Here is a 27,911-nt window from a genome sequence, read left to right as displayed (position 1 = left end):
GTTTAACTTACGGTATATATGTGCAGTGCTGTTTTACATGTTGCAAAGGTCAGGTAAGGAGGCTGTACACGTTCTTCTGTAACTTGCTTCATTCTCAAAAATATTCAGTTTTTGAGTTATCCCCATTTAGGGCACTAGTTTGTTCTTTTTTAAAACTTGGAATATAATTGTTTTACAATGTTGTGTTAGTTTCTGCCATACATGAATGGAATCAGCTATACGCATACATATATCCCCACTCTCTTGAAATTTCCTCCCACCCCCACCCCCATCCCACCCCTCTTGGTCATCATGGAGCACCGAGTTGAGCTCCCCATGCTACATAACAGCTTCTCACTAGCTATTTATTCTACATATAGCAGTGGACATGTGTGGATGGATCTAGAGCCTACCATGTAGAGTGACGTTAAGCCAGAAAAAGAAAAACAAGTATCGTATATAAACGCATGTATGTGGAATCTAGAAAAATGGTACCAATGAAGTTATTTGCAGGGCAGGAATGGGGACGCAGACGTCGAGAACGGATGTGTAGACACAGCGGGGGAAGAGGCGGGTCGGATGAAATGGGGGGTTGCTCCTTTCTAACTGGGCTGCAAGGACACCACAGCCTCTGCCCTGAACCTCAGTGAAACCACCACCCACATCTCCCCAGTGCCTCTCACTTCCTCGCGTGGCTGCCGGGACAGAGGCTGTTGTTTCTCCACCCTGTCCCTTCAGCCCTGCAGTTCCTGCCTCCTTTCCCTGCCAGGCAAACTCCCCTCGCCCTTTAAGGACCAGCACAGGTATCTCCTTGTCTTTGATGACTTTGTCACCCCCTGAGTAGGAGCTGTATTCTTCCATCCCCTGCCCAGGTTGTCAGGGCCAGCACAGAGACCGGCACACAGTAGGTATTTACTCATTGTTTGCAAGATGGCTCAATGCAGACCAGCCCTGGGGGCGGGGGGTGAGAGGCACAGGTGGCCAGGTAAGCACAAGGTGCTCCACGTGAGCGCTGACGGCAGCTTTAGCAGGTGGCTGTGGGAAGTTCACGTGGCAGGCAGGCTCACCTCCCATAGCTGCCCCCCCCCGCCCCCACCCACCACACATGCAGACCACTTGTATAAAATCAGTGTGCAGCAACCCGGGTGGAGGTGGCTTTGGGAGCGGTGAGAGCCACCATGGACAAACGCAGACCCCAGAGAGACACTGAAGAGGAACACTGTCTGTGAACATGCTGTGTCCCTCTCCTACCCCACGGGTGGGTCTCTGTGGGTCTCAGACCAGCCTCGCACAGGAGCCCTCCAAACCCTCACTCTCAGCCTTGTTGGTGGTGTTCATACGAGCAGCCAGGTAAGAGGAAGGCAGACCCCAGAGGATGCTGGCATGGATGGGCTGGCAGTGCGGGGGGAAGGATGGCAACAGGACCTGTCCCTGGCCGGCCCCCTCTGCCCCACAGTCAGGGCTCAGGCCCCAGGAGCAGACCTGAGACACGGCGGGTCACGGGCACTGACCTCGCCATATATAGCCGTGGACCCTAAGTCGTCAGCCTCAGGGTCCCCACGTGTCACATGGAAAGGCTGGAGCAAATGATTTCCAGCTGAGAAAAAAAAATCAACCCACTCCTTCAGCTGCATCGTGGGCCGTAGTGAAGGATGGCAGAACAAGGCGGAGCTGCGGGTTCCTCCGAGGGTTCTGGGGGCCGTGGGTCCAGCTTGAGAATACCCTCCCTGCTCCATGCCACGTCCGACTAGGTCCCAGCACTGTGGGCCTCGGAAGGCTCCCCACTCCCACACTGTGTGGATGTGACTTGAAAGCAGAAGAATCTGACAGCTCCCTCTTCCTGATGTTTGGGAAAAGAGACATTAAGCACTCCTCTTAGTCTCTGCAGCATGTGGTTATGTGTGCTTTGAAAATTTACATATTTATTTACTTTTTTTTTTTTACAATTTTATAATTAACCTTCTGGTGATTTCCAGAGTTTTATGTGTCTTCCACACGGTTCCCCCCACACCCTGCTTATGAAAGAAGATGATGATACAGAGGACCGAAATAAAAATGGCTAATTACTTATTTGCCCAAGAGAGCTGAGCAGTTATGCCTGCAAACACACGGCATTTTATTACCCTCTATGAAATATTTTAATTTTCCCCTAAAAGGATTTCAAACAATCCATGGCTGCAAAAGGCAGAGCTGGCTCCTCCATAATTCAATTTGTTTCCGTGAACTTGAGCTCTGAAATCGCCTACGTGTATTATTAAGAAGTAGGGACTCGCCCCTTTTTTCTTTAGGCTTTTTTTTTTTTTTTTTAAATCTCAACAAACCCATAGGTTTTGTTATAACTGTAGACTTCCCAAGAGCCTTTGCTCTCCAGGGCTCTAAGTCTGTAAGAGAGTTAAGGCATTGGTTTTGAGGGGCAGCAGGCAGGCCTGGGGGGAAGTGATTTGCTACTGGTCAAAGACCTCCTGCAAAGACTGGTCAAAGGCCTGGGGCTGCCTCCAGTTCCTTTCATTCCCAATGCAGTGCTGTTTACTGCACATGTCCCTGTATGAGCACTAAGCCCTTTGGGGGTGCTGGGTGCAGCTAACTTTGGGTGAGCTGGGTAAGCATAACTTTGAGAGGGCAATTCATGCTCCTGTTTTGGGATGCTTGGAAGTGACTGGAGCTCAGACACAAGGAATGATGACCCGAAGAGCAGCAAGTTATAAATAACATCTGAAAAAATGAGATTTAAAAACATATAGCGAGCAGGTACCACCTCACCCCCATGAGGACGCCGTTATCCAAAATAAAATAGGAAACAAGTGTCGGCAAGGATGTGGAGAAACTGGAAACCTTGGCGGGAATGCAGAATGGCGCAGCTACTGTGGAAACCAGCAGGGAGGTCCCTCAAAAATTAAACACAGAATTACCATACAATCCAGCAATGTTACCTCTGGGTATATACCCAAAAGAACTGAAAGCAGAGACTCGAGAAGACATTTGTATACCCACGTTCACTGCAGCGCTGTTCACAGCAGCCAGAAAGATGGAAGCAACCCAACTGTGCGTCAACAGGCGAGTAGATAAGGAAGATGCGATCTACACACACAGTGGAATGGTATTCAGCCTTAAAAACGAAGGAAACGCTGACACATGTTCCAGCGTGGATGAACCTTGAGGACATTATGCTAAGTGAAATAAGCCAGATACAAAAGGACAGATACTGTGTGATTCCACTTATTCGAGGTCCCTAGAGCAGTCACCTTCATCCAGACAGAAAGTAGGGGCGGGGGGAGGGGGATGGGGAGAGTGTAAAGGGAACAGAGTTGCAGTTGGGGAAGATGGTAAGTTCTGGATGCAGGTGGTGGGGACGGTTGTACAATGTGACTGGACTTAATGACACTGATGTGTACACCAAAATGGTTACGGTGATCAATTTTAAGTTATATGTCTTTTACTGAAATATTAAAATACCCTCAATACCCCCTCTCTGTCCCTCAAAACCCAACAGACATAGCACGGTAAACTTCAGCCATGGCCACAGGACGACACTTGTGAAAGCACATTAGAAAATGACTTTTCACTCTCTGATGGGCTCTGGCAGTTGAGCCCACTCTTCTCACCCCTTGAGGATGGGCACTGGCAGTGGAGCCTCCCCAAGGCCTGAATGGACCACCAGGAGCCTCGGCAGCTGCAGCAAGGACTGTGTGCCAGATGCCAACTCCGCTTGCCCCTTGCTAAACTCTTCGCTAAGCATGCATCTTCAGTTACATCCTCATGGCTTCCTAGGGGACAGACTGTTACTATTCCCAGGTGCATGCGGAGGCCTGGAGAGACCGGGTCTCACAGCTCGTGAGTGGCTGAGATAGTAGGATTTGACCCTTGCTGGTCTCAGCTCTGTGTCCACACAGAACGCTTTCCCAGCAGCCCTGCCTGTCTTCCCTAGCATTTCAGATGGTTGGTTAACGAGGTTACTGGTGGGTGACTGGTTTAGAGCCCATGGTGGGGGCGGTGGGGAGGGCTGTCTTGCTTATCTCTGCTTCCCACTGTGGGTAACCAATGAATATGTGTTGAATGAATAAATGAATAATTTGGTGTTTGTGGGTGTGGAGCGCTGCCAAGGGGAGGCCAGATGGGATGGGATTTCGTCAGAATGTTGGTCTCCAGAACTGTTATCTGAGGCTCTGCCTCCCCAGGAGCTTCTCAGGAGCTAGGCCTTGAGGGGCAGGAGGGCAGAGCCAGGACCTTCACGAAGGCTACAGAGGCCCAGGTCAGTGTGTGTGTCCTGGATGACAGCTGGACAGGCTGAAGCACGCTGGGGAGACACACCCGTGAGAGCAGACTCCCCGGGGGCCTTCTTGAGCTCGCCACTGCACTGTGTATGCGTGTGTGTGGGTGTGTGTGCATGCATGGACGTGGTACGTGTGTGTACACACGCCTGTGTGTGCACTGTGTGTAGTGCAGTATATGTGCATGCAGGGTGTGTGTGTGTGTGTGTGCAGGCACCTGTGTGGGCATGGTGTACGTGCTGTGTGGTACGTGTGTGTGCACACGTACAGTGAGAAGATAGGATACATGGATTAACAGTTCTGTTAAAAATTAGACTCCCCCATCCAGGGTTACTCGCTTTAAATTGTTCTCCTAGGGACAGTGTTTTCAAAAAGAACAAAAACAAAACCAATGAACAGAACCAGAACAGCTGTTGAATTCAACACAAAGGCACCGTCACTTCACAGACCAGGACGAAGAGCAATCCCACCTCCCCGTCTGAATGCCCTGGTAAGTCACTTCCAGGGTCTTCTGTGCCTTCTGGAACCACTGTCCTGGCCAGAGTCCCTTGCAGAACTGGCTTGACTCAGGGGGTTTGAGGCTCCTTGGAACATTCAGTTGCACCCTGGGTTTGGAGCTAGATCTGAGTTAAAGGGCTGACTCTCTGCTTTCCAGAGTTAGCGCCCCACTTCACCCTCCTCCCAGGAGCTCTAGCTCTAAGATTGATGAGACATGCAATCAAGCAGATCCTTCCTGCCTTTTAGGTTTTACTGGGGCTCTTGGGGGTATAGAGGCACCTCAATTTGGTAATGGGGTAGCACCTGTAATTTCTAACTAGGTGAGTGCATGTTCAGTCGTGTCCAGCTCTTGTGACCCCTATACACTACAGCCCGCTAGGCTCCTCTGTCTGTGGGATTCTCCAGGCAAGAATACTGGAGTGGGTAGCCATTCCCTTCTCCAGGGGATCATCCCGAACCAGGGATCAAACCTGGGTCTCCTGCATTGGCAGGCAGATTCTCTACCACTGCGCCACCTAGGAAGTCTCTACGTGGTGAAGTTTGCCTTATTTATTCAGGAAAACCATCCTGCCAGGAAAATCCTTCCTGCTCCTTCCCTGAAGTGAAAACCACTTCAGGGACTCCAAGGAGATTTGTTCTTCTTTCAATAGTTTATGTTACCAGAATATATGCCATAAACTTCCAACAGTTTGACTCCACAAGTGCCCATGTTCATTTTAATAATTCAAATGTTAACTGTAATGTCAACCTACTTTAAAAGAGGTCTCATAAAATAAAAAAAAATTAAAGTCCGCTTGGGTGGTTTCAGAGCGCAGAATAAACGTGGGCGGAAAAGGAGAACGTTCTCCCAAAAGAAAGCACACTTCTAAAGTCTGAGGAAGGAGCTATTTCCATCTGAGAGCTCAGCTGCGGCTCTGGGAAGCAGAAGGGCGACAGGAAGAAGCAGCTAGTAGAAGTCTCAACACTCAGAGAGTTAGAGGCAACAAAGCCAATCTGAGGGTGCGCCAGGATTTCTGAGGCAGGGAAGCCATATCTGACTAAAAGATGATTCATGTCGCTTGCCTCAGAGGGCAAGTTTAGTTGCCAGTGATTAGAAACAGGAGTGGAAAGAAGAGAATTCCGGTGTCCTCAGAAGGGATGGGGCATGTGGTTGAGGCTGGCCCCCTGAGAGGGACCTCCTGGTCCCATTTCCTGGTCTCCCCCAGCAGCCTCCACTCTCACACCCAGTGCCTGGGTGATTCTGAGCATTGTGAGGAGAAAGGCCATGAAGGGCGTAACTGCTACTGCCCCAACTCGCCCTCAGCCTTCTCAGCCTGAGCCTTCTCAGCCTCACCTCTCATCACTCTGACCCTGGGAAATGCCCAGGCCACAGACTGTCTCATCTCTAAAAGGTCTCTGGGCCTTGGAAAGGCTGTGTGGCCCTGCCCAGAACGCCTCCTCACCCGCCTGGTCAACTCCGCCACAATTCTCTGGGCTCAACTCTGTCACCTGGTGTCCGGAGCAACCTGGGTCAGGACACCTGCTGTTTATGCAGCTCTGTTGTCTCAGCTGCAAGATGAAAATGGTCATATGCCTTGATTACCTGGAAGGGATGTGGAGGGTCAAGCTAGACAGTGGCCGGAAGAGCAGGCTATGGAGGCTAAGGCTCAGAAATAATAAAGGAGGTAATAAGAGCAATAACTGACATGGATGGAGTAGCTGCTACATGTCGAGCGCTACACTGGAAACCACACATACATCCTCTTATCTGATCTCACAGCAGCCCTGGAACTTCTTACAGCAGCCCTGGGAACTGCCTCAAGGCATGTATACAGCCAGAGGAGCTGGACATGGAGCGGTGGTGGTGGTGAGCTGTGCAGGCTCTGGACTGGACAGACGTGGGTTTGAAACCTGGCCCTGTTCTTTAGCTTCTCTGGACACGCTCTTTAATTCCTCCCAGCTTCGTTGTCCTTATTTACGAGTTGGAGATGTGACATTGCCTATTTCATGGAGTCTTCATACAAGCCAACATGGGTTAAGCACTCAGCATTCTGTCTGGCTAAGTGAATACTAGCAATTATGATTAACTCTACACTCATTTAACAGATTGGAAAGCAAAAGCTTAGAGAGGTTAGGTAACTGGTTCAGGGTCACATGGGTGGTAAGTGCTGGAGCTGAAGTTTGAACCTTGGTCTGTTGGACTTCAGAGCCAAAGCTCCTAAACTGCTTACTGGATTGGGAGTCAGGAGACATGGATTCTAATGGCACAAACCCACAGGGTGACTTGGCCCATGTCCTTTCCCATTTCTGGGCCTCAGAGTAAAGTGAGGGGGCTGGACCAGGTGGTCCCTAAGGTCTGTGAATCCATGCAGATTACACCTATACAAACTACCCTTGCAAATATGCATCTAGTTTTTTTTTTTTTTTTTTAATCTTTTAGAATAACAGCCATTAGTTACTTTGGAAGTCTCTGGATCAATGGAGAGTAGAGAGTTGAGGGCACTTTCAGAAAAGATTTCCTCGGCATGCTGGAGGTACCAAGAGAGCCTGGGTGTTGGCCTTAGACTGGGGCCAGGGCCAACTCCTACTTCTTGCTGCCACAAAAATAGGAAAATAGACCATGGAGGTAGCCCTATCCTGAGCCTCTTATCAATTCAGACTCGTCCATTCACCACCCACTCATTCATCCATCTGCCTGCTCATCCATTTACTCATCTGTCAGCCATCCTTCCATCCATCTTCCATCTGTCCATCCATCCCTCTCCCTACCTAGTCCCCATCTCACTGATTACGTGTGCATATATTTATTCACCAGTCAATTCACGTACGTCACCCGCCCAACTAGTACTTCCCAAGAGCCTACACTGGAGGGAGCAGAGATAACTCAGCTGTGTCCCAGAGCACACAGCCTGCAATCAGACCACATGAGACACAGAAGAATCGGCACCCTCCTGCAGGGGGAAACACAACCTTGGCCAGGATCTGTTTCCCAGGCCAGGCTCATTTCCCAGTCTAGCCTGGTAGATATTGTGGAGACACTGTGCACCTTTCCTGTCCATCTCCTTTTGCGTGGTAAAGATATTCCACATCTAGATTTCCCAGCCTGATCTGGAGGGTGGCTGGACTTCTACTTGGACCGAGAAGCCCATAATGCTTCTCAAAATTCCTCTAGGACTACAAGGGCAGGTCCTGGGAGCCCCTTCTCTCCATATGGCTGACAGTCCTGGCTGTGAATCTGACTCTCTGAGTTCCAGGCCTTCCTTCCTGAGACCAACCAGTACTAAAGATGCTGCATGACTGGTTTCAAGGACCAAGAACCTAATCTGGGCACCCTACTTAATAGCTGGTTTTAGGGTGTCTGCAAGTTGGCTTTGCCACCAACTTTGAGCAAAACCCTTTCTTCTGTAACCTTGATGTCTCTGCTGTCTATTCATTTATTGATTAGCCTCTGCATGGCTACAAATGGGTGATTTTACTGCTAACAACAACAAAAAATGCTAATCACTCTGAGTGCTGAATATGTGCTAAACACTTTCCACTTAGTAACTCATTTCATCCTCACAATAATCCTATCATTTCCCCTAGGAAACTGAGGCACAGAGAGGCTTAGTAACTTGTTCACAGTTACACAGCTAGTGAGGGATTTGAACCCAGGCTGTCTGGCTCCAGGGTGTGGGCTTTAACCACCATCCAGTCATGCCAGGCGCCTCTGCTGTCCCTTCCACACTGATTGGCTATTAGCTCACAGAAAGGAGAACAGCCAGGGTTCTTTCAAGGAAGCCCCAGAAAGAGAGGCGCAAGGTTTCAAGGCACAGAAGGGGACACTGGTGCTTGAGAGGTCAGAGACTTGGTCTATTTACAAACCAAGAATCCCAGTTCCCGGGTCCCTGAGCTCTCTCCAGTCTTGGCAGTTAATACCCCTTTCCCCTAGGTGGACTTGAGGACCCCTGTCCTTGAAGCCACTGGATACCATCTAGTTAACCACATCTGGAAATGAACTGTGGCTCTGCCACTGGCAATGTGAAACACTGCCTAATAGAGCCTTCTTGCTGCAGAGATGTTCTGTGGCCCCTCCTGGCAGATCCCAGAACTCCTTTTTTAACTGTAATTGCATAACATACATCTTCATCCAAGCCCATTTTGCAGGGCTCTGCCCACACAGCCGCCCCCACCACCCGAAGCCTGCTCTGGGAATTGCCCTGTTCCCTTCTCTGCAACATCTACAGGACGAGATCATTAACGGCATCTTGGTTATTTTAGGAAGGCCTGAGGAACAGAATAAAGCCTCGCCCCACCTCCCTTGATTCCCAGATCGGGGCTGGGAGGTGGGGGGAGGGGTGGAAGGAGACAAAAACGCCGTCATCTCTGGCATCGCCCCCCTCCCCCACCCCCAGCATTCTCTGTCACCCATCTGCACGCTTTCTCCCGACCTACTTTCTCCTCCTGTCAGGGCTGCTTCCCCAGCCCTCCTGCAGCTCTGGGCTGATGGGGCAGCTGCTCAGCCACAGTGGACGGGACAGTTCTTGCAGCCCCAGTGTCTGGAGGCAGAATCTGCCTCCCTCCAGCAAACGCACCCCCACCCCCTCCGCCCCCAGCCCTCAGCCCTCGGCCGGCCGCTGACTCACTCTCTGGCACTCTGCAACCCAGTCTGATCCAGAAGGTTCAGGCTGGCTCAGGGGCAGAAGGAGGGGTCAGGGCCAGGGCACATTGGCAGGGCAGGCAAAAAAGCTCAGCTGTCCTCTCAGACACTCGCTCTGCAGGAATGTCCTGCATCTGGGAGCCGACAGAACTCTGGATGGACCGGTCTGTATTTCTCTTCACTCAAATGTTGGTTAATTACAAAACAGCAACCTGTGCTTCTGAACCAAACAGGGATTCTAGCATGATGACTCTAGGTGGCTGAGACAGGAATATGAGCGTTTTTTTTTTTCTTATTAAAACTAGTAATGCCCCTACTATCACTAATAACTACACTGTCGCTGGTGGTAGGCTCTGTAAATGGCCACAGTGAGTCCCCTCTCTGAATCCATGCCCTTTGCAATGTGACACTGGGGTCTATTTCCCTGCTCCTTGAATCTGGACAGGGCTCTCGACGTGTGTTGGCCAATAGTACGCGGCAAAATGACGTGAAGTGCCCAGCCGAGCCTGATGGAGGAGGTGGGACCACACAGAGCAGAGATGAGCCATGCCAGCTGAGGTCATCCCAGATCAGCCTACAGTCCTGCCAAGATCAGCAGAGCTGTGCGCGTGACCCAGGGTGGATGCACAAGGGAATGCGTCCGCCAGCTGAGCCCGGCCTGAGCTCCCACCTCACAGAACTGTGAGCTACAGACACAGCTTGCTTTTGAGCCACTATGTTTTGGAGTCATTATATAGCAGAAACTAACTAATAAAAAGATTTTTTTTTTTTTTTTGTAGAGAGGGAAATGATAGGATCTAAAAAACACAATTAACAGTCATCTCCCCCCCCACCCCCCATGGGTGGCTCAGATGGTAATGAATCTTCTTGTAATGCAGGAGACCTGGGTTTGATCCCTGGGTCAGGAAGATCCCCTGAAGAAGGCAATGGCTACCCCCTCCAGTATTCTTGCCTGGAGAATCCCATGGACTGAAGAGCCTGGCGGGTTAACAGTCCTTGGAGCCACAAAGAGTCAGACACCACTGAGTGACTAACACTTTCACTTTTGGGGCTTCAGGCGGTGTTAGTGGCAAAGAACTCGCCTGCCAACTTCAGAGACATAAGAGAAGTGGATTTGATCCCTGGGTCAGGAAGATCCCCCGGAGGAAGGCATGGCAACCCACTCCAGCATTCTTGCCTGGAGAATCCCATGGACAGAGGAGCCTGGCAGGCTACAGTCCATAGGGTTGCAAAGAGTCAGACACGACTAAAGTGACTTAGCACACACACACACAAGCATCATAGCTGGGTCAAAGAGAAACAACTGCTTACTATCTGACCACCCAAAATACATCAGCAGGATTTAAAATTACGAATCGCTCTGCTCTGCCAGCCAGGTGCTCCTGCATCACCCCCTGGACGCCTCCCCACTCACCAGGATCTTGGTGGTGTAGGCGCTGTTGATGGCGATGGCATGGACCAGCAGCTCCATGGTCTTGGCACTGATGGAGCTGGGGTCGGGGATCTCCTTGTAGTGGATGTCGCCCACGTAGGCCTGCACCACCGTCATGCGATTGGTGGTGAGGGTGCCTGTCTTGTCCGAGCAGATGGCCGTGGCATTGCCCATGGTCTCGCAGGCGTCCAGGTGGCGGACCAGGTTGTTGTCTTTCATCATTTTCTGCAGGAGGGGGCAGGGGAGACGGGACAGTGAGGAGAGGGAGCTGGGGGCTGGGAGTGAGGGCACCGTGTAAACACTCAGTAAATGAGGCGCAACTGCCCCTCTGCTTCACTCCTGGGCAAAGGATCTGGGTTTCAAGAGCGTCTGGCATCTGGGTTCCTTTTTTTGTGTACAGCACTTTCTCTTTCTCCTTTTACATTACTTGAGCCATTTAAAAGAGTTGATTAGTTGACTTTATTAATTTGAATTACGGATGTAGTCTGTATTCTTTATGGAAAAGATAGTGAAAAGCATGATAAATGAAGGCTGGGTCCTCTTTGAGCACTTCAGATACTTTCCTTTTACATCCTAACAGAAATAAGTTCTTAATTTGATTATGGGTTTTTTCTTTTCCAAAGGTACCATCTTTCACTGGTGCATGGTTTTCACGGTCACTTTGGTTTCATGAGAAGTGAAGAAGTGTAAGTTATATATGTGTTAATAGACATAGGAGACTATGGGGAAAAAACAAAATTATTAGTGTCATCGTTTCTGAGAGAGACATTTATAGGAGATTGTTATTGCCTCCTTTGAAAAATCTACAGCTTCCATTTTCCTACAATGACTACATACTATAACTTGCATAATAAAAATCACAAATTTCTTTTAAATATAGATACGCATGAAAAAACAAGTCAGTCATAATTCTACCATCGAGCACTGAAGTATCTTACATAACAATATCTTTTCTCTTTAAATTTAGAACAAAAATGAAATCCTACTCTACAACTATTAATTGCCTTATATTCACCTTCTTTTCTCTCCTCCCAGCATCACACTCCTAGCTTCTTCCAGGTTCTCAAGCAAATAATGCAAATAAAGTGATTCTTAAGGAACCACCACTCTTAACTGCAGGTCCTCCTGACACAGTGACCCTACTGGCAAGAACACATGTGAAAAGGCGGATTTAGCTGAAGGCTGAGTCAGATGTTCTAGTCTGAGCCTAGGGATCTGATTCCATTTTTCTTGCTCCTCATTATAACTGTTTATAACAAGGGTAAAAAAGAGTGCAATTAGAATAATTAAAAAAATGTTTTTGGCTATGCGACGTGTGGGATCTTATTTTCCTGACCAAGGATTCGAACCTTCGCCTCTGCATTGGAAGCACAGAGTCTTAACCACTGAGCTGCCAGGGAAGTCCCTAGAATAATTTTAATAGCAGGTCATGTTCCTAAAAAATGAATATTGGTAGAATTCAGTGCTCCTGCAGCTTCTCTTATCATTTGCTGCTGTTGTTTAGTTGCTAAGTCGTGTCTGACTCTTTGCGACCCCACAGACTGTAAACTACCAGGCTCCGCTGTCCAGGGGATTTTCCAGGTGAGAATACTGGAGTGGGTTGCCATTTCCTTATCCAGGGTATCTTCCGAACCCAGGGATCAAACCCTGGTCCTCTGCATTGTAGGCAGATTCTTTACTATCTGAGCTACCAGGGAAGCCCGTGAAATGTGCTACAAGAGTAAATTTCACATCCAGGTTTGAAGGCTGATTATGAAAAGAAATGTAAAAATCTCACCAATCATTTGTGTATTATTAAATATTACATGTAGGCTTGATAATAACTTGGACATATTAGGTTCAATAATGTACAGTATTAAAATGATTTCTACCTGTTTCTTTCTGTTTTGTCTTTTTCATGCAGCTGCTAGGAAGTTTAACCTCATCCATATGTCACGTCTCTATTGCACAGTGAGGGTCTAAGTGTCACCACTGTTCTTTGGACGGTGGACCCTGGATAGCTCAGTCAGTAGAGCATCAGACTTTTAATCTGAGGGTCCAGGGTTCAAGTCCTTGTTCTGGCACTTGCTTTTGTGGGGATTCCCTGGTGGCTCAGTGGTAAAGAATCCATCTCCCCAGATAAGGAAGACCCCCTCTGTATTCTTGCCTGAGAGACATCCCATGGACAGAGGAGCCTGGTGGGCTACAGTCCATGGGGTCACAAAGAGTCAGACACGACTGAGCACACACGGCCAAGGGGTAGGTCCAGGCTCAGAAAGTGGAGAGTTTGCCTCTCTCCTGGGTGGCGGGCGGGGGCTGTACTCAGTTTATCAAGTGACTGTATAAGTAACACTACCTAAGGCAGCTGAAGGCACAGGTGCTGGAGACACAGACCACAGGTGTAGAGGCAACAAGGTCTGTAAGTGGACCCCCCGACACCATTTATGACCTTTAAGGGGACCTGGGTCCCCACTGGGTGGGGTGGGGTCCAGACTCATAGCAGCACGAGGTCTCCATCCTCAGGCCCCCGGATCAGCCTTGTGTTGTGATCTGTTTGGGCTTTGGTTTGTGGGATGGAGTTTCTTAGAGAACCCCAAAACAAGGAGACGATAAGGACGGTGTCCTTTTACACAGACCTGCCACTTCCTGGCACTGCCCTGAGAGCTCTTTTCTGTATGAAATTACATCGGCCAGCCAAGCCCAAATTCCAACTTGGAAACTGACCATGCCCTCGGTCGGCTCTGCCAACGACTCAGAGTGAATGCCTTGTTTATAAACAGCCCTGGCCTCTGCTCTCGCAGGCACATCCTGGCCTAGGGGCCCTGGGAAACAGGAGCACAGGGCCCTGCCCATCGAGGTGGGGCAATCATTGGGCTGAGGCAAGATGAGGAATGAGGTGTGGGGATCTGGGGATGAGCCTGGCTTGCAAGTGCCCCCAAGAGGGTCAGACACCTGTGCTCACGAGATGATGCCAGCCCCCACACCCCCGTGTTTGGGCTCTGCCCATGGCCACGGGCCTGGGAGCAGGGGAACGTGGGGCTCTGTTATCAGGGTGGCACTCAGGAGCACCCCCAGACCCAAGGCACTCCTGGGCCCACTTGCCCTTTATTGGCTTCCCTGCTGGCTCAGTGGTAAAGAATCCGCCTGCCAGGAGACATGAGTCCAATCCCTGGGTTAGGAAGATCCCCTGGAGCAGGAAATGGCAACCCACTCCAGTATTCCTCCCTGGGAAATCCCATGGACAGAGGAGACAGGCGGGCTTCAGTCCAGGGGGCTGCAAAAGACTTGGGCACAATTGAACGACTAAGCACGAGCCCTTTATTGAACTACTTTTAAGACCTCCTATTTTTAGCCCATCTCTTGAGAGGAGGGGCTTTCTTAAAACCAGACATCCTTTTTATTTTAGGCTTATCTCTTTCGAACTTGAGGAAGCAAACTCCAAGCTTAGTCCCACAAGTACTGTGGCTAAGTGGGGCCTACAGCTGTGTGATGACCACACTCCAGCCAACATTTGATGGGAAGGGATGAGTGTGGGTCTGGCTTCCCTGGTGGCTCAGATGGTAAAGACTCTGCCTGCAATGCAGGAGACCCAGGTTCCATCTCTGGGTGGGGAAGATCCCCTGGAGAAGGAAATGGCTACCCACTCCAGTATTCTTGCCTGGAGAATCCCATATAGACAGAGGAGTCTGGCGGGCTACAGTTTATGGGGTCGCAAACAGTCGGACACAACCGTACAGGGAATACCTGCGTCTAATTTACTGTTCAGACACGAGTTGATTGTCAGTGTTTAAAAGTCAGGAGGGCTTATATGAAGTCCAGCTTTCTGGCTTCTCTTAGAAATATGTGAATATCTGGCAACACTGGGCCCCATCACTACAAGGGGACACCTGGCTGGGCTGAATAACGGCTGTCCCCTTGGCCAGGGTGCGGCTCTCCTGGAGGCCTGTGAGTTTGGGGCTCCCAGATGCAGCCTCTCTCTCTGAGCTTCCAATGTGCCCACTCCTTTCTGTTTAGCTCTCCTCGCAGCCCCCGGCACTGGCCCTGCCAGCCACCCCTCAGACTCCCAGCTAGGTGGCATCAGCCGGCCTGTCCTGCTCCCCACTCCTCACCTTCACCGAGTAGGCCAGGGAGATGGTGACGGCCAGAGGGAGCCCCTCGGGCACGGCGACCACCAGCACCGTCACACCGATGATGAAGAACTTGACGAAGTACTGCACGTAGACAGGTGTGCACTCAGGGAGCCACGGCTTCTTGTTGACCACGAAGGTGTCCACGGTGAAGTAGAGCACCAGGATGATCACCGTGATGGCTGACATCACCAGGCCTGTGACACGGCGGGGAGGAAGCCTGTCAGGGGCCCTCCTGGGGGCAAGGGGCCCTGGGAAGGGAGATGTGGACCCAGCCAACCCTTGGCTCCAAGGGCTCTGGGGTCAGGCAGGCCCTAGCTCACATGCCAGCTCAACCTGGTGGTCTTGGGGCAAGTGCTTGATCCTCAAAGAGCCTCAGTTTCCTCCTCTGTACAGTGGGGATGTGTATTTATCCCATGTGGTTTTATAAGAATCAAATACAATGAATGGATGTAAATTGCCGGGTACAGTGTTGAACATACAACAGGTGCTGAGTGAGCATGCGAATAAGGAATGCTAGCACAGAGTCGGACACGACTGAAGCGACTTGGCAGCAGCAGCAGTAGCACGGTGCTCTCGCACTGCAGGATGTACAGAGAGCACCACCTATTTCCTCCTTCATTCAGGCACACACTGTTTCCTATTCTAGGAACAAGGGACGAGGTAGTAAAGAGACAGAGTCCCTGCCCTTGGGAAGCTGAGATTCTAGAGGAGGACACAAACAAGAAACAAACAAATACACTAAGAGGATAACTCCCGTGGTCACGTATGGATGTGAGAGCTGGACCGTAAAGAAGGCTGAGCACCGAAGGATTTATGCTTTCGAATTGTGGTGCTGGAGAAGACTCTTGAGAGTCCCTTGGACTGCAAGGAGATCAAACCAGTAAATCCTACAGGAAATCAGTCCTGAATATTCATTGGAAGGACTGATGCTGAAGCTCCAATACTTTGGTAACCTGACGCGAAGAGCCGAATCATTGGAAAAGATCACCATGCTGGGAAAGATTGAAGGCAGGAGGAGAAGGGGCAACAGAGGATGAGATGTTTGGATGGCATCACTGACTCAATGGACATGAGTCTGAGCAAACTCCGGGAGATAGTGAAGGACAGGGAAGCCTGGCGTGCTGCAGTCCATGGAGTCACAGAGTTGGACACAACTGGGTGACTGAACAACAGCAGGGAAGGGAAGTGATGTGCCCGAGGCCACAGGCCAGGGAGGCACTGTCGAATTAGTACCTGCAGGTAGCTATTCACCCAGATCCCTCTTGCCAGCCCCATGTGCCCAACCACCCCCATCCACCTCAGTGCTGTGCAGGTGTAGCTGAAGCTGCCCACACCTGCAGCCTCTGCCAGAGGAGACTGGCGTCTCCTTGTCAAAAAGTGCGTGGCAGTTCCACCCAGCCCAATCTGATGGCCAATACCCAGGGGCTGACGTGGGGGTCCAGAAGCCCAGCCGCCTTGCTGCAGTGCGGGTTGGGCCCTGTAGAGGTTTTCACGCTCCAGAGCTCCCTGTGGGATCAGGTGGGGCCTGGGATTTCTCCGGAAACCTCGGCTCAGTCTGAATCTTCCTAGGCTCTGTGGCCTTCCAGACCCTTTCCAGGTCTCCCCGTGAGAGCACCCCTCCCCAAACCCTGTGCCCACCCATCTCAGGCTCTGCTTGCAGGGAATCCATCCCAGGAGAGGAGCAGAAGTGGGATGTGAACCAGAAGGGTGCGACTCTGTGCCCCATGCCTGGCAGGGCTGACTGAGTGGCGGAGGGGATGAACCAGGACAGGGAAGGCCATGGGATGCTTCTCACGGCTCTGCTCCCTGCCCTCCAGCACCACGCTGCCGTGGAGCCTTCCCTGTGGTGGGGATGGAGGAAATCCCCAGACCCATTGCCGCCCGCCCCCACAGCCAGCTGTGGAGTTGAAGAGCCAGCTCGAGCCCCGTCTGACAGTCGCAGGGGCGGGATGCCAAGCTCCCGGCAGCCGGGAGCTGTCACCAGGCCCCTGAGTTTAAATATAGACAGCCAAGCCTGCAATTTGCCTCTCTTCTCCACACTGCGGTGCCTATAATTAGAGCTGGGAGACAGCCGTGGAAGAGCAGGCAGCCAGGTGGGGAGGCCGTGGTGTTTGCCATATTCTTACCCAGGAGGAGAGGCCAAGACCATGTCGGGCGGGCAGGGCTCACCGTGCAGTCGGGCTCGGCTTTGGGGGCCAGAACGGCCGTCATCAGCTGTCAACTGTAGCTATCAACTCGGTTGGGAAACCTGGCTCGTGTTGTTGTTCAGTCGTGTCTGAGTCTTTGCGACCCCATGGACTGCAGCACACCGGGCTCCTGTCCTTCACTACCTCCCGGAGTTTGCTCAAACTCATGTCCATTGAGTTGGCAATGCCATCCAACCATCTTATGTTGGGGCTCAGACAAGGGGCTTCTCCCTGGGCTCCTAGCACTGCCCTCGATCTTCCCAATCTTTCCTGTGCATGGCAGCTGGGGGTGGTCATCATAGAGCTCAACTCCATCCTTGCTCACACCTCCTCCAGGGCTCCCAAAGTCCTCAGGATAAAGCCTGCCTGGCCAACTCCTACAGGGTCTGCCCACATCCAGCCACCACCCTTGCCTGTACATGTAAATAATCTCCTTTACTCCTCACAGCAACCTGTGAAGTGGGGGCTACAGGAGCCCAAGTCCACAGACTGGGAGTGGAGGCTCAGAGCTTGGTGAAGGTACTTGCTCAAGACCTCAGAGCTGGAGCTCAACGAGAATGCAGGCAGGCTGCCCCCAGAGCCCATGCTTCACTCTTGCGCCTAAGTGCCAGCTGAGGTGCCTGCTATATCAGGACTCAGACTGGTTGCCATGGCTGACAAGGGTGGGTCTCCTGCAAGCCCCTCTTTGCAGATGAGGTAGCCAAGGCCCAGCCAGGGGCAGGGCTCTGCCCTGGGGATCCCCCTGCATGCCCTGTGTCCCCCCAGCCCCATGCCATCCGCCAGGGCGCACGCTCACCCGCCTTGCCGATCTGCACGGCCAGCTTGGTGAGCTTGCCCTGCAGCACCGACTTCTCCTTCTTGTGCATGTTGGCCTTCTTCTTGTCATCAGCGTCTCCCCCCTCGGCACTCTTGAGGGGCTGCATCTCCATGGCGGCCGCCCCGTCCTGCTGTTTGGCTGCAGGGAGCAGATCACACACATATGTACACACGCACACACACGCACACACAGACACGTGCACACACACAGACATGCACACCCACAGGTTAGCCTGCAGGGTGCGGGTGTCGGCACCCAGCCCCCTGCCCAGGGCAGCACGGTGAGAGCCTCACTCCCCCGCCTGAGCCCCCCTGCATGGCCGGCACAGATTCTGTGTGATGAGGGGGTCGGCCTCTCTCTGCTGGAGACCCTGGACCCAGGGCCACAGAACACAGCACGGAGTGACACGGCTCCACCCTGGATTTGCAGCATGAAGGGGCTGGGGGCGTCTCTGGGCCTGAACAAGTCTACCAGCCCTTTCCCAAAGGGCTCTTCAGCTTTTCCGCATCAGACAAGACACAGGCTTGGGCTCTGCCCAGTTGGTCCTTGGGCCGTGTTGCTGGAATATTGAGTAGTCACTAGACAGAAGGGACAAAAGCGGCTTGAAAAGTGGAGGAGTGTGTCCTCATCCACGGGTTCCAAGACCCTGCTCCTTCAGCACAGCCCTGACTGGTGGGCTTGGAGCCCGACCCCTTGGCCCCTGAAGATCCTGAAGAACCAGCTTCAAGCCTTCAGCTGAACGGGGATACAGCTCAAAGCAGGGGAGACACTGGCTTGCGGGTGGACTGTCGTGAGGACAGTGCCACTTCCATTTGTCCTGGTACCACGAGATCACAGCTACCCCCCCGCCCAGAGACGTCAGGCGCCCACAGGTGTAGACGTCTGTCTCTGCTGTGGCCCCTAGAACCGGCAGGGAGGGGCCGCAGGGACCAGGTTAATACAAAAGGGTTACCTTTGCTCTGGCTGGCGTCCGCATTGCCATCCTGCATTTTACCTACACGACAAAGAATTTGAACAGACGACAGAGAACAGACAACACACATCGGTCACCATGAAGACGCAACAGGGCCACGGACGTTCATGTCAGTTGGGGGGTGGGGAGGGCCGAGCCGGCTCTGCCCTCAGTACGGGGATGCCGGGGAGGCCCCCCAGGCAAGAGCAAACCTGCGGGGACTGCAGGGTCTCTCTTGATTCTCTGAGGGTGTAGAGTGGGGGCTTCCGTGGGGGTTATGTTGGCCATGAGTATTTTACAGATTAGACAGCAGCCTTTAGGGTAAAGGGACCACACAAGCAGAAGGAATAAGAGATCTCAGGTTCCCAGTGATGAATTTGGAATTTGGTTGGTGCTTTATGCGGGCTGAGAAGAGGCAAAAGGAAACAGAGAGAGAGAGAGAGGTTGATTCTAGAACAGGGAGGCGTTTGGTCAATGTGCTCCTTAGCTTCTGGCTCCGGGAGAGATGATTCCAGCTCCTCTTCCTCCTGGTGGTGGAGGACGAAGCCACGACATGGACAACCCTCCCCCCGACCCTCAGCCTCACTGAGAGTGATTCAGGCAAAGGGTGTGCAGAGGCTCCCAGCAGTGGGCTCGGAGGCACCCACAGGTGTTTGGGGCCATGCCGTAGCGCCCGAGGGGAAGCTACCCCACCACACCCCTCCACTAAAGTGTGTGCTCGTCACTCGAGGTTGCCTAGTTCGGGCCACAGCAGAGAGGTGAAGTTGGCTTGGTGGGAACCCCTGGGTGCCCCCTACCCTCAGCTCCATCAGTCAGATGGTGTCTAGTGCTGAGTCTGGGGCTCCCCACCCTGTAAACGGGCCACGTGGGAGACTGCCTCCCCAAGTCAGCCCAGAGCATGTGGGCTGCATTCACAGGGCGGGAGGTATTGGTGACTGCTACCTGGTAATGAGACACCTACCCGCACCTGCTGGTCCTGCAAGGATGGGGGCATCCTCCTGTCCCCTGGCTCACCCTGGGCTTCGCCCGATGGCTGGCCACCTCAGGAGGACTCAGAGAAGGTCACTGAACCCCTCACCACTCCTGGATAATCACCGTGAAGGACGTCCTCACAGTTCGTGGGCCAGGCCCATACATGACCTCCGTGATTTCAGCTGGTCCTCACCACATGCCTACTGGGGCGCTCCGGATCATACCCACAGATAAAAAGCTGCGGCTCGGGGAGGGACGCTCAGCGGGGGCTCTGCCAGCTCTCTGCAGGTGAGCGGACAGCTGGCCCCAAAGTGTATGCACATTTTTGCCCCCCCTTGGGAGAAAGCAGCTACCCACCATCCCCTGAGCCTGAGGTAGGGTGGGCACTGACGTGGCACTGGTGGGACTGGGCTCCTGAAGCTGCTGTTTCAGGAGCAGCTAGCCCTGTGACTTCACTGCTCCCAGCTTGGCTTCCACCTCCGTGACAAGGGGCTGTCATCTTGCCTCCCGGAGCACCTAAAAGTTACCTTTTAGTGAGAACCACCCGCCCAGCAGTGTTTGGCCGTTTGCAAGTGTCTCACGTCTTGTCAGTTTTCCTGGTACCCTGTAGGGTGGGGCGGGAGGGGCTTTCATCCCTCTCATTTTACAACGAGGAAACTGGGGCTGAGGGAGGTTCAGAGGCAGCTGTCATTTACAGAGCATCCTGACGACCCTCTAAACACTGTGGTCCCTACACCACATCCACGTTACACCGACTGCCTCAGAGGGAAGCAGCAGCTTGCTGGGTGCCAGCTCCATACGGTCTCTGCAACAGTGCTGGGCTGTTCCCATTGAGCCTGCTAGCAAAGGGTCAGTGACCTGCCCTGGGGTTGAAAGAGAAAGGCCCTCATCCCTCTATTCTAAAATCCTTTCTACCAGATTAAGAAACAACACAGAAGAAGGCTTCTCGGAGCCGATTGGAATGAACTACAACAGTTGTTTTTATTTTTAAACGTAATTTTACTAACTGGGCTAAAAGGCACCAGAGGACTCGGCTTCAGTAGCTGGTGTGCGAGGGCACAGAGGGACCTTTGTTTGCACTGCACATTATCAGATGCAATAGCCCACGTGCGCCCATTAACCAAGCTAGCAATTTCCTCTTTTATTTCCATAGCGATCATGTGGCCAGAAAAATAATCAACAATGCATATGTTTGAGGGAGGGAGCCGTGTCCTGGGGGCACTTGGGCGCAGCTGGCCCGGTTTCTTAGAAGCAAGGGCTCATTTGGGGGCTCTCCTTAGCCAAATCGGTGCTTGCCTGGCCCTGGAACGGTGGTGGGGTGCTGCTCTGGCCCCCCATGGGACCTGGAAGATGGGCTGATTCAGAGGAGTTGGGATGGAGGACAGGACCCAGGATGGGGGACCAGGGTGGAGACCCAGAGGCCTCTCTGCATCAGATGCCAGATACATTTCTACCAAATGGATCGGTCCTCTCTGTGCACTGTGAGGGTCATGGGCGCAGAAAGCCTCGACGTGGAGGGTCCATGGAGATCCCATAAACAAGCTTTGAGGAGACAGACTGCTAACTAGGAGAACTGGGAGGCGTCACTTCTCTTACCTGTGCCTACATTTGTGCCCCTGTGAAATGCAAAAATTTCAACCAAGGTGATGCTTATGAAAAGCACTGCAAAGTACCCTGTAAGTGTCCAGTGTTAAGAGCAACGTGTCACTTAAAATCATGATTAAAAGTGATGTATTCAATAGTGATATATCAATAAATGGGTTTCCCAGCTGGCGTTAGTGGTAAAGGACCCGCCTGCCAATGCAGGAGACACAAGAGATGCTCATTCTATCCCTGGGTCAGGAAGATCCCTTGGAGGAGGGCATGGCAAACCACTCCAGTGTTTTTGCCTGGAGAATCCCATGGACAGAGGAGCCTGATGGGCTGTAGTCCATGGGGTTGCAAAGAGTCAGACATGACTGAAGCGACTTAGCACGCACGCACGCATGTCAATAAATATAAAATAAATAATAAAATTAAAATGGCAATTATAATGCCTCCAAAATGAATGGGACACCCCTTAGTGCTCAGTTGGGAGGGGCTTGGGGGGAGTGGAGCGAGGAGGGGGCATCCTGCCAGCTGAGTGTGTCTTCCACATCCAGGGCATCCTGACTGGGCTCAGATCAAAGAGTGGAAAGGAATGGTCCATTCTCTCACTCACAAAGCTCAGCTTAGCCCCCTCAGCCTTCAGTGCCCTCTACCTGGAGCCTGGAGGGTGCGTCAGAAGGCAGGTTCTCATTCGCTAGGTCTGGGTGGGGCCTGAGAGTCTGCATTTCTAACGAGCTCCTGGGAGATGCCCAGGAGCATGCGGGCCTCCGGTCACAATTCGAGTAACAACAGCTTAGAGCACCGGCTGCAAAGTATTTTGGGGGGGTCTACCAATCCCATGACACTCAGCCAGGAAGGGTCCTGCAGCCACGTCAGTCTGGGAAGCCCTGTGTGACTCTAACTCTATCCCACAGCACGATAGAGGCTGTCTTTCTGCAACAAGAAGGAAACCAATTCTACCCAGTGGTTCTCAAAACAGTTTTGACCACAGGATCCTTTCCTTGCAGGGGAGACTTCTTAATGTGCTTGTGAAGTTTATTTATTTATTTTTTAAAGCTTTTCTGTTTTTGAGGATGTGGACCATTTTAAAAGTCCTTATTGAATCTGGAACAGTACTGCTTATGTTTTGGTTTTTCTGGGCGCGAGGCACATGGGAATCTTAGCTCTCTGACCGGGAATTGGACTCGCACCCCCTGCATTGGAAGCTGAAGTCTTAACCCCGGGACCGCCAGGGAAAGTCCCTACATCATGTGAAATTTACACCAGGAAGAGCGGCACACACTTTAGAGCCAGGTAGGCCTGGCTTCACGTCGCAGCTTTGCCACTGCCTAGCTCTGTGAACTTGGACTAGTGTCTTGATCTCCATGAGACTCAGTTTCCTCATTTTAAAGTGGGGACAAAACACTGACCCATAGGGTTATCATGAGGATTAAATGAGACACTTGCAAGTGCCTGGTGCACAGAAAGTGGGTAAGAAATGATGTTTCCCCATCTTTTCCTACAGTTTTTCTTGGGAATATATGGACGTTTTTGGCTTGAACTGGAAGTGAGGCTCCTGCCTTTTTGAGACCCACCAGTCTGGATGTGGTCCCAGCAGATTCATCACCCAGGAGGGGTGGGGGGAAGCAGGACGTCACTTCCAGTTTCCTCCTTCCCCTCTCCCTCCCCCACATGGATTTGCCTATATTATTTCTCCCTGTTAGGGCTTCTCTGGTGGCTCAGTCTTCAATGCGGGAGACCCGGGTTTTATCCCTGGGTTGAAAAGATCCCCTGGAGAGGGGAATGGCAACCCACTCCAGTACTCTTGCCGGGAAAATCTCACGGACAGAGGAGCCTGGCAGGCTACAGTCCATGGGGCGGCAAGAGTCGGAGAAGACTTAGCAGCTAAAGCACCAGCACCGCCCCTCCCTCACAAGTGACACCTCCCACGCCCCAGGCTGTCCTCTTTTCTCTTCCTGTGCCTGAAACAGACCCACACCCGAATTAGCCCTTCCTGGCCAGGTGCTGCTCACAGAGGGGTGTTGCCCAGCCCCTGACATCTGCTAGCTGCTTCCAGCTTGGGTCACTTTGAATCCGAGTGGCTCGGCCAGAGGCGTGGGACAGGGGAGGCAGAACCACAGCTCCATGTTTTCTGGGAGTGGTGAGGAGTAAATGACATGATGGATGCTCAGTTCCTGGGATGAGCGACACTGGGGAAAGAAAGAGCTTTCCCTTCCCTTCAATTCTCGGGGGCAATGGTTTCATGACCGAGCCCTAAAAGCTCTTAGGAGCAGACCAGGTAACTTTATGCCACCTGACTTGGGGACGGGGATGACCAGAGAAGATGGGAGGGTATAGAGGTGTGAAATCTTCCAAAGGTGCGGAGGCCAGTGAAAGGAGTTCCTTCCTGCCTGTGTGTAAGGAGGGTGAGATGCAGACCCAAGCTACAGGGGCAGCCCTTACCCCCATTGCCCATCCCCGAGAGGGCCGGTAAGAATGCAGAGACTCAGGACAGATGCTCCAGCGCAGGCAACAGCAAGAAATACCAGTCCACACCCGAGGGACAGAACTGGGCCCAAGCCCAAGCGAACCCCCTGCCCGTTCACTCCACGAAAGAAGAGAAGAACGTGTCCTAGTGGCTCAGCCATGCTACAGGGCGGGGCCCAGGAGCTGAACGCAGGCCTGGGTCCCCCTGCCTCGAGGGAATGGTTAGAGTCGAGGATGGGAGCCTGCACTGGGGACCCAGAGGCCAGCCTCAGCCCGGGTCCTGACCCCGGGCCTTCTTCCCCCAAGCCGGGACCAGGAATGTGCTTAGGAGAGGGCCACGCAGGGAGGGACGCTGCTTCCAGGGAGGGAGAGGGGACCAGATCTGAAGCCAAGGTCACGTCCCTCTTCCGGGCTCACCGGGGATCAAGGCCCCAACGGTGACCACTGCTGGTGGGAGCCGAGCTGGTTGCCCGGGGGTGGCTTCTCTCTTAAGCACCTGCCCTGTGTGTGAGAGGACGACCGTCCCCGAGCTGCCCATGCACATCCAAGTCTGGGCCATCCCGAACAGGGAGAGCAAAGCCCAGAGCTGAGGGTGGGGAGGCGCCCATCGCCCAAGACCGAGAGCTCCCCGGGGGCGGGGTGGGAGACGTACCATTGACTAGGCTGGTATTTGCACTATCTGCAGCATTTGAACCTGCCGCACCATCGGCCGCTGTGGGGGTGGGAGGGATGAAAAATGCAGCGGTCAAAATGGAGGAGAGCAGCAGTGCAGACAGCAGCAACAGTAGACGCGAACCAACGTGCGGGGAGTGACGTGACTGTGGTCAGAAACACACATCTCTGCCGGAAATCAAGAAACTCAAATGTGGGGGTGGGTGGTGGGTGGGTGAAACGTTCCCGTGGAGATGACACACAAGTCGGTGGGGAGAAACTCAGACATGGAGGGTCTTTGAAATAAAATATGGAGGATGATCAATGTGGGTAGGTGGGATGGTCGGTGTGAGGTCTGGACCCAGGCGTCCCGTTGGCCCAACCAACAGGGCAGGTCTCTCTGTCAGTGAGGGTTCTATGAAGGTGCGGGAGGGCACTGGCTGACCATCACGGCCAGAGGGACCCATGGCCAGGAGTCGATTCGGCACGGGTGCAGTAATAGCACTGACCGTTCCGAATGGGCATTTGTTGTGATGGTTGCTGTGTCCTGGAAGGACATCTTTCACTGCAGTGACCTCGGATGCGTGCGTCTGACTCAGGCCACTGCCCGTGGCCAACTCCTCCTTTCCTGACTGATGCTCAAAAGGCTGCCTTGGTCTTGCCCATAGGAGATGTCCCACCACTTAAAATATGACATCAGGCATGTTGCATCTTGTGCACGAGACAGAAAGGGTACTAGTGAGATTTCCTTAATTTAGAAATCAAAAATGATATGAGATGCTCAAATTCGCTCTGGCTGTTTGCTCTTGGGGTGGGGGGAGACGGGTTCTGTGGGAAGGAGAGGGAACAGATGCTGGGTGAGTTGGCCGTGCTGTGGGGCGAGGGGCTCTGTGGGGTCACGTGGGGCTGAGCGCACATGGCGTGCGGCTGTCTGGGATTTGGAGGCAGTGGGGGCACCATCTGCCCTGGAAGCACTGGAAGGGCAGCGTGGGGTGCTGGCCTGTCCTGTGGGGCTGGCAGCACATGGGGCCACAGAGGAGTTTTGGGGTTGGGGGCAGAGCCCCCAGCCATCGGGTACCCTTCTAGCTGTGTGCTGGGGGTCTGGGGCCAGGGCTCAGGGGTCAATGGCTGCTGCTACTTCTAAAAGCCCCTTCTACCCTGGGGGGTGTCTTACTGTACCTGGTAGCTGAAGGCCATCCCCCTTCTTCACACCTGTGTGATGATTTTTGAGACATGTTAATGAAGGAGAAGCATGTACAGCCACATACACGCCCGCCCACACATGCACACACACACACACACACACACACACACACTCTGACATGCCCAGAGTCATCCTGAAATGGAGGGCTGTAAGCAGTGTCCCTGGTGGGGGTGATGGGATGGAAGTGCTAAGGGGGTCCAGCCCTGGGAACCCCCTGGGTCTGCTCTCAGGGGCCTGAGAGGCTGGGCTGCCCCTCATCTTCCTCTGCCGTGTCCCCTCCATATCCCACCTCTTCCTTCTGCACTGCTGTCCGCATCTCGTCGATGGGGCAACATTCAGCGAGGGACTCTGACCCATGATGGGCAGAAGAGGCCTGTTTTCTTATCGGCATTTTAAAAAACACCAGTCTGGCCTGTGGGAGCTTCTGGGCATTTCTGCCCCTCACCCGGGCCCCAGCGAGGCCAAGGGAGTGGGCACAACTGCTACATCCTGCCCAACTGCCTGTACCGGGGGCCGCTGGTGGCCACAGCTGCTACCTCACTGTGTGGACGCTGTCCTGACGCGCTCTGTGCCTCAGGGCCAAGACTTGTCCTCAGTTTCAACCTCAGCTCGCACAGATCACAGCTTACTGCCATTGTTCCTGCTGCTGCGGCAGCCATAATCTTAGGAGGACCCCAGTAGGAAACAGGTTTTGGCCCTGGGAACAAGTAACCTTTGATTGTGTCCCAGGCCAAGACTGGCTGACCTCTGAGAGCTGGAGGTTAGTCCTGTTGTCCCTAAAACCAAAAGCGGGGTCTTCTACTATCTCATCTCCTTCCCCTGGGTTCCAGAAGGTCTGGATGTTGGGGACCCTCCTCTGGGGCTTGGGGAAGGAGACAAAGGACTGAAGACTTTGTGAGAGGGGGAGGGTCCCCAAGACCGAGTGTGAATGTCGGGTAAGTAGCTAGCTGTTTTGGACCAGAGGCTGGATGTTAGATTTGGGCCTGGTCTGATGGGATTGGGGCTCACGTCTCCCAACCAGCCCTCCTATGCTCTGAGAGGCACTTCTAGCCCAAGATGCCAACCTGCTGCACCAAGGGGAGCCCATGGAGTGAGGACATTTGCTTCTGGGAGAGGAGGAGACAGAACTCAGCTGAGATGGCAGCTCCAGGGGCATCAGAGAGGGGCTCACAACAGATGGTTTGGAGGCACCTTCCCCAGAAGCTCCCCTATCATTTCTGGATAGAGTCTCCACTGAGTGTGCAGCTCTGCCCAGTGGAATTGAGAGTAGTGAAGGAATGTGCCCAGGTGGGGTTTTCTACTCAATATCAGGGCTGATGATGGGACCAGGTCACACTTGAGGCTGGAGACTGAAGAAAAGGCTCCGCACCCTTGGCCTGGCTCGGAGGGGAAGGGGAGCCCCCCCATGACATGACTCGACAAGACAGAGACTGGGACAAGACCCTGGAGATGGAACAGACAGAGCCTCCTGGCCCAAGCAGGGCCTCGAGGATGCAGGAGGCGACTGTTGGCACAGGGTGTGGACATAAAAGGCACTCAATAACTCACTTGTTGAGTGAAAGAATCAACAAAAAAAAATGTGGCCTTAAGAGCTCCTCTCCTGGTCCATGAGGGGGCTGGGCTTACCTTTCTTGTCTTTCTTCTCTTCCTCTTCACCACCGGCCCCCAGCAGGGTAAAGATAATGCCAGTCTGAGAGTTCACACCCACGGCAGTCACCACCATCCGTCCAGAGCCCTCCATCACGTGGGTACCTAGGGATGGGGATGAAAGCCAAGTTACCATTGCACAGCCCAGACCCCCTCCCCCAAGGAGTGGGAGGAATCTGGTCCCAGTCTGCTCCTGGCAATCTGCCTGTTGAGGTCCTGGGGCACCACCTGCAGTGAAGTTTTAATGTGTATCATCGTAGTGGGTCCTTTAAAGATGACTATACCTTGGGACAGTGCTATGATCAGCCAGGTTCTCAAACACTGCTGTACTCAGCTCTTAGGCCCCTGGAAAGCTCAGGCTTATTCTCTCCTACCCATTCCTGGTGAGTTCCTTCCTCTCTCTTCTCTCTCCCCATTCCTCCTCTCCCTGCCTTACAGGTCAAGCAGGGACCACCCTTGTCTTTTCCTTTATTGATATATCTAGAACCATACCTCATTCTACTTAATTCTGCAACTGGCAAGAAA

At 52.8% G+C, this 27,911-nt stretch overlaps 1 protein-coding gene, 1 long non-coding RNA gene and 1 other non-coding gene across 21 annotated transcripts in view; 2 read left to right on the top strand and 1 right to left on the bottom strand.

Annotated features, from left to right (window-relative positions):
• Window positions 1–27,911, bottom strand: part of ATP2B2 (ATPase plasma membrane Ca2+ transporting 2) — a 380,950-nt gene that overhangs the window by 40,024 nt on the left and 313,015 nt on the right. For 9 of the 19 annotated variants that reach the window (XM_027522833.1, XM_027522827.1, XM_027522826.1 and 6 more), the window contains 7 exons: window positions 27,366–27,491; window positions 25,715–25,747; window positions 24,537–24,596; window positions 18,860–18,901; window positions 17,887–18,045; window positions 14,884–15,098; window positions 10,778–11,020 (listed from right to left, as the gene is read on the bottom strand). In XM_027522833.1, the coding sequence (XP_027378634.1) occupies window positions 10,778–11,020; window positions 14,884–15,098; window positions 17,887–18,045; window positions 18,860–18,901; window positions 24,537–24,596; window positions 25,715–25,747; window positions 27,366–27,491 (878 nt within the window). The remainder of the gene's footprint in view (window positions 1–10,777; window positions 11,021–14,883; window positions 15,099–17,886; window positions 18,046–18,859; window positions 18,902–24,536; window positions 24,597–25,714; window positions 25,748–27,365; window positions 27,492–27,911) is intronic. The other 10 variants (XM_027522832.1, XM_027522829.1, XM_027522828.1 and 7 more) reach the window with 6 other exon arrangements.
• On the top strand, window positions 1,911–12,142 carry LOC113880545. Its single transcript, XR_003507762.1, has 4 exons — window positions 1,911–4,228; window positions 4,604–4,737; window positions 11,419–11,481; window positions 11,831–12,142. It is a non-coding gene; the product is annotated as an uncharacterized LOC113880545 (long non-coding RNA).
• Window positions 12,786–12,858, top strand: TRNAK-UUU. The gene has a single exon. It is a non-coding gene; the product is annotated as a tRNA-Lys (tRNA).

This window comes from Bos indicus x Bos taurus, chromosome 22, assembly GCF_003369695.1.
Source record: "Bos indicus x Bos taurus breed Angus x Brahman F1 hybrid chromosome 22, Bos_hybrid_MaternalHap_v2.0, whole genome shotgun sequence".
NCBI classification, from domain to species: Eukaryota; Metazoa; Chordata; class Mammalia; order Artiodactyla; family Bovidae; genus Bos; species Bos indicus x Bos taurus.
This window is presented reverse-complemented; position numbering and strand designations above follow the sequence as displayed.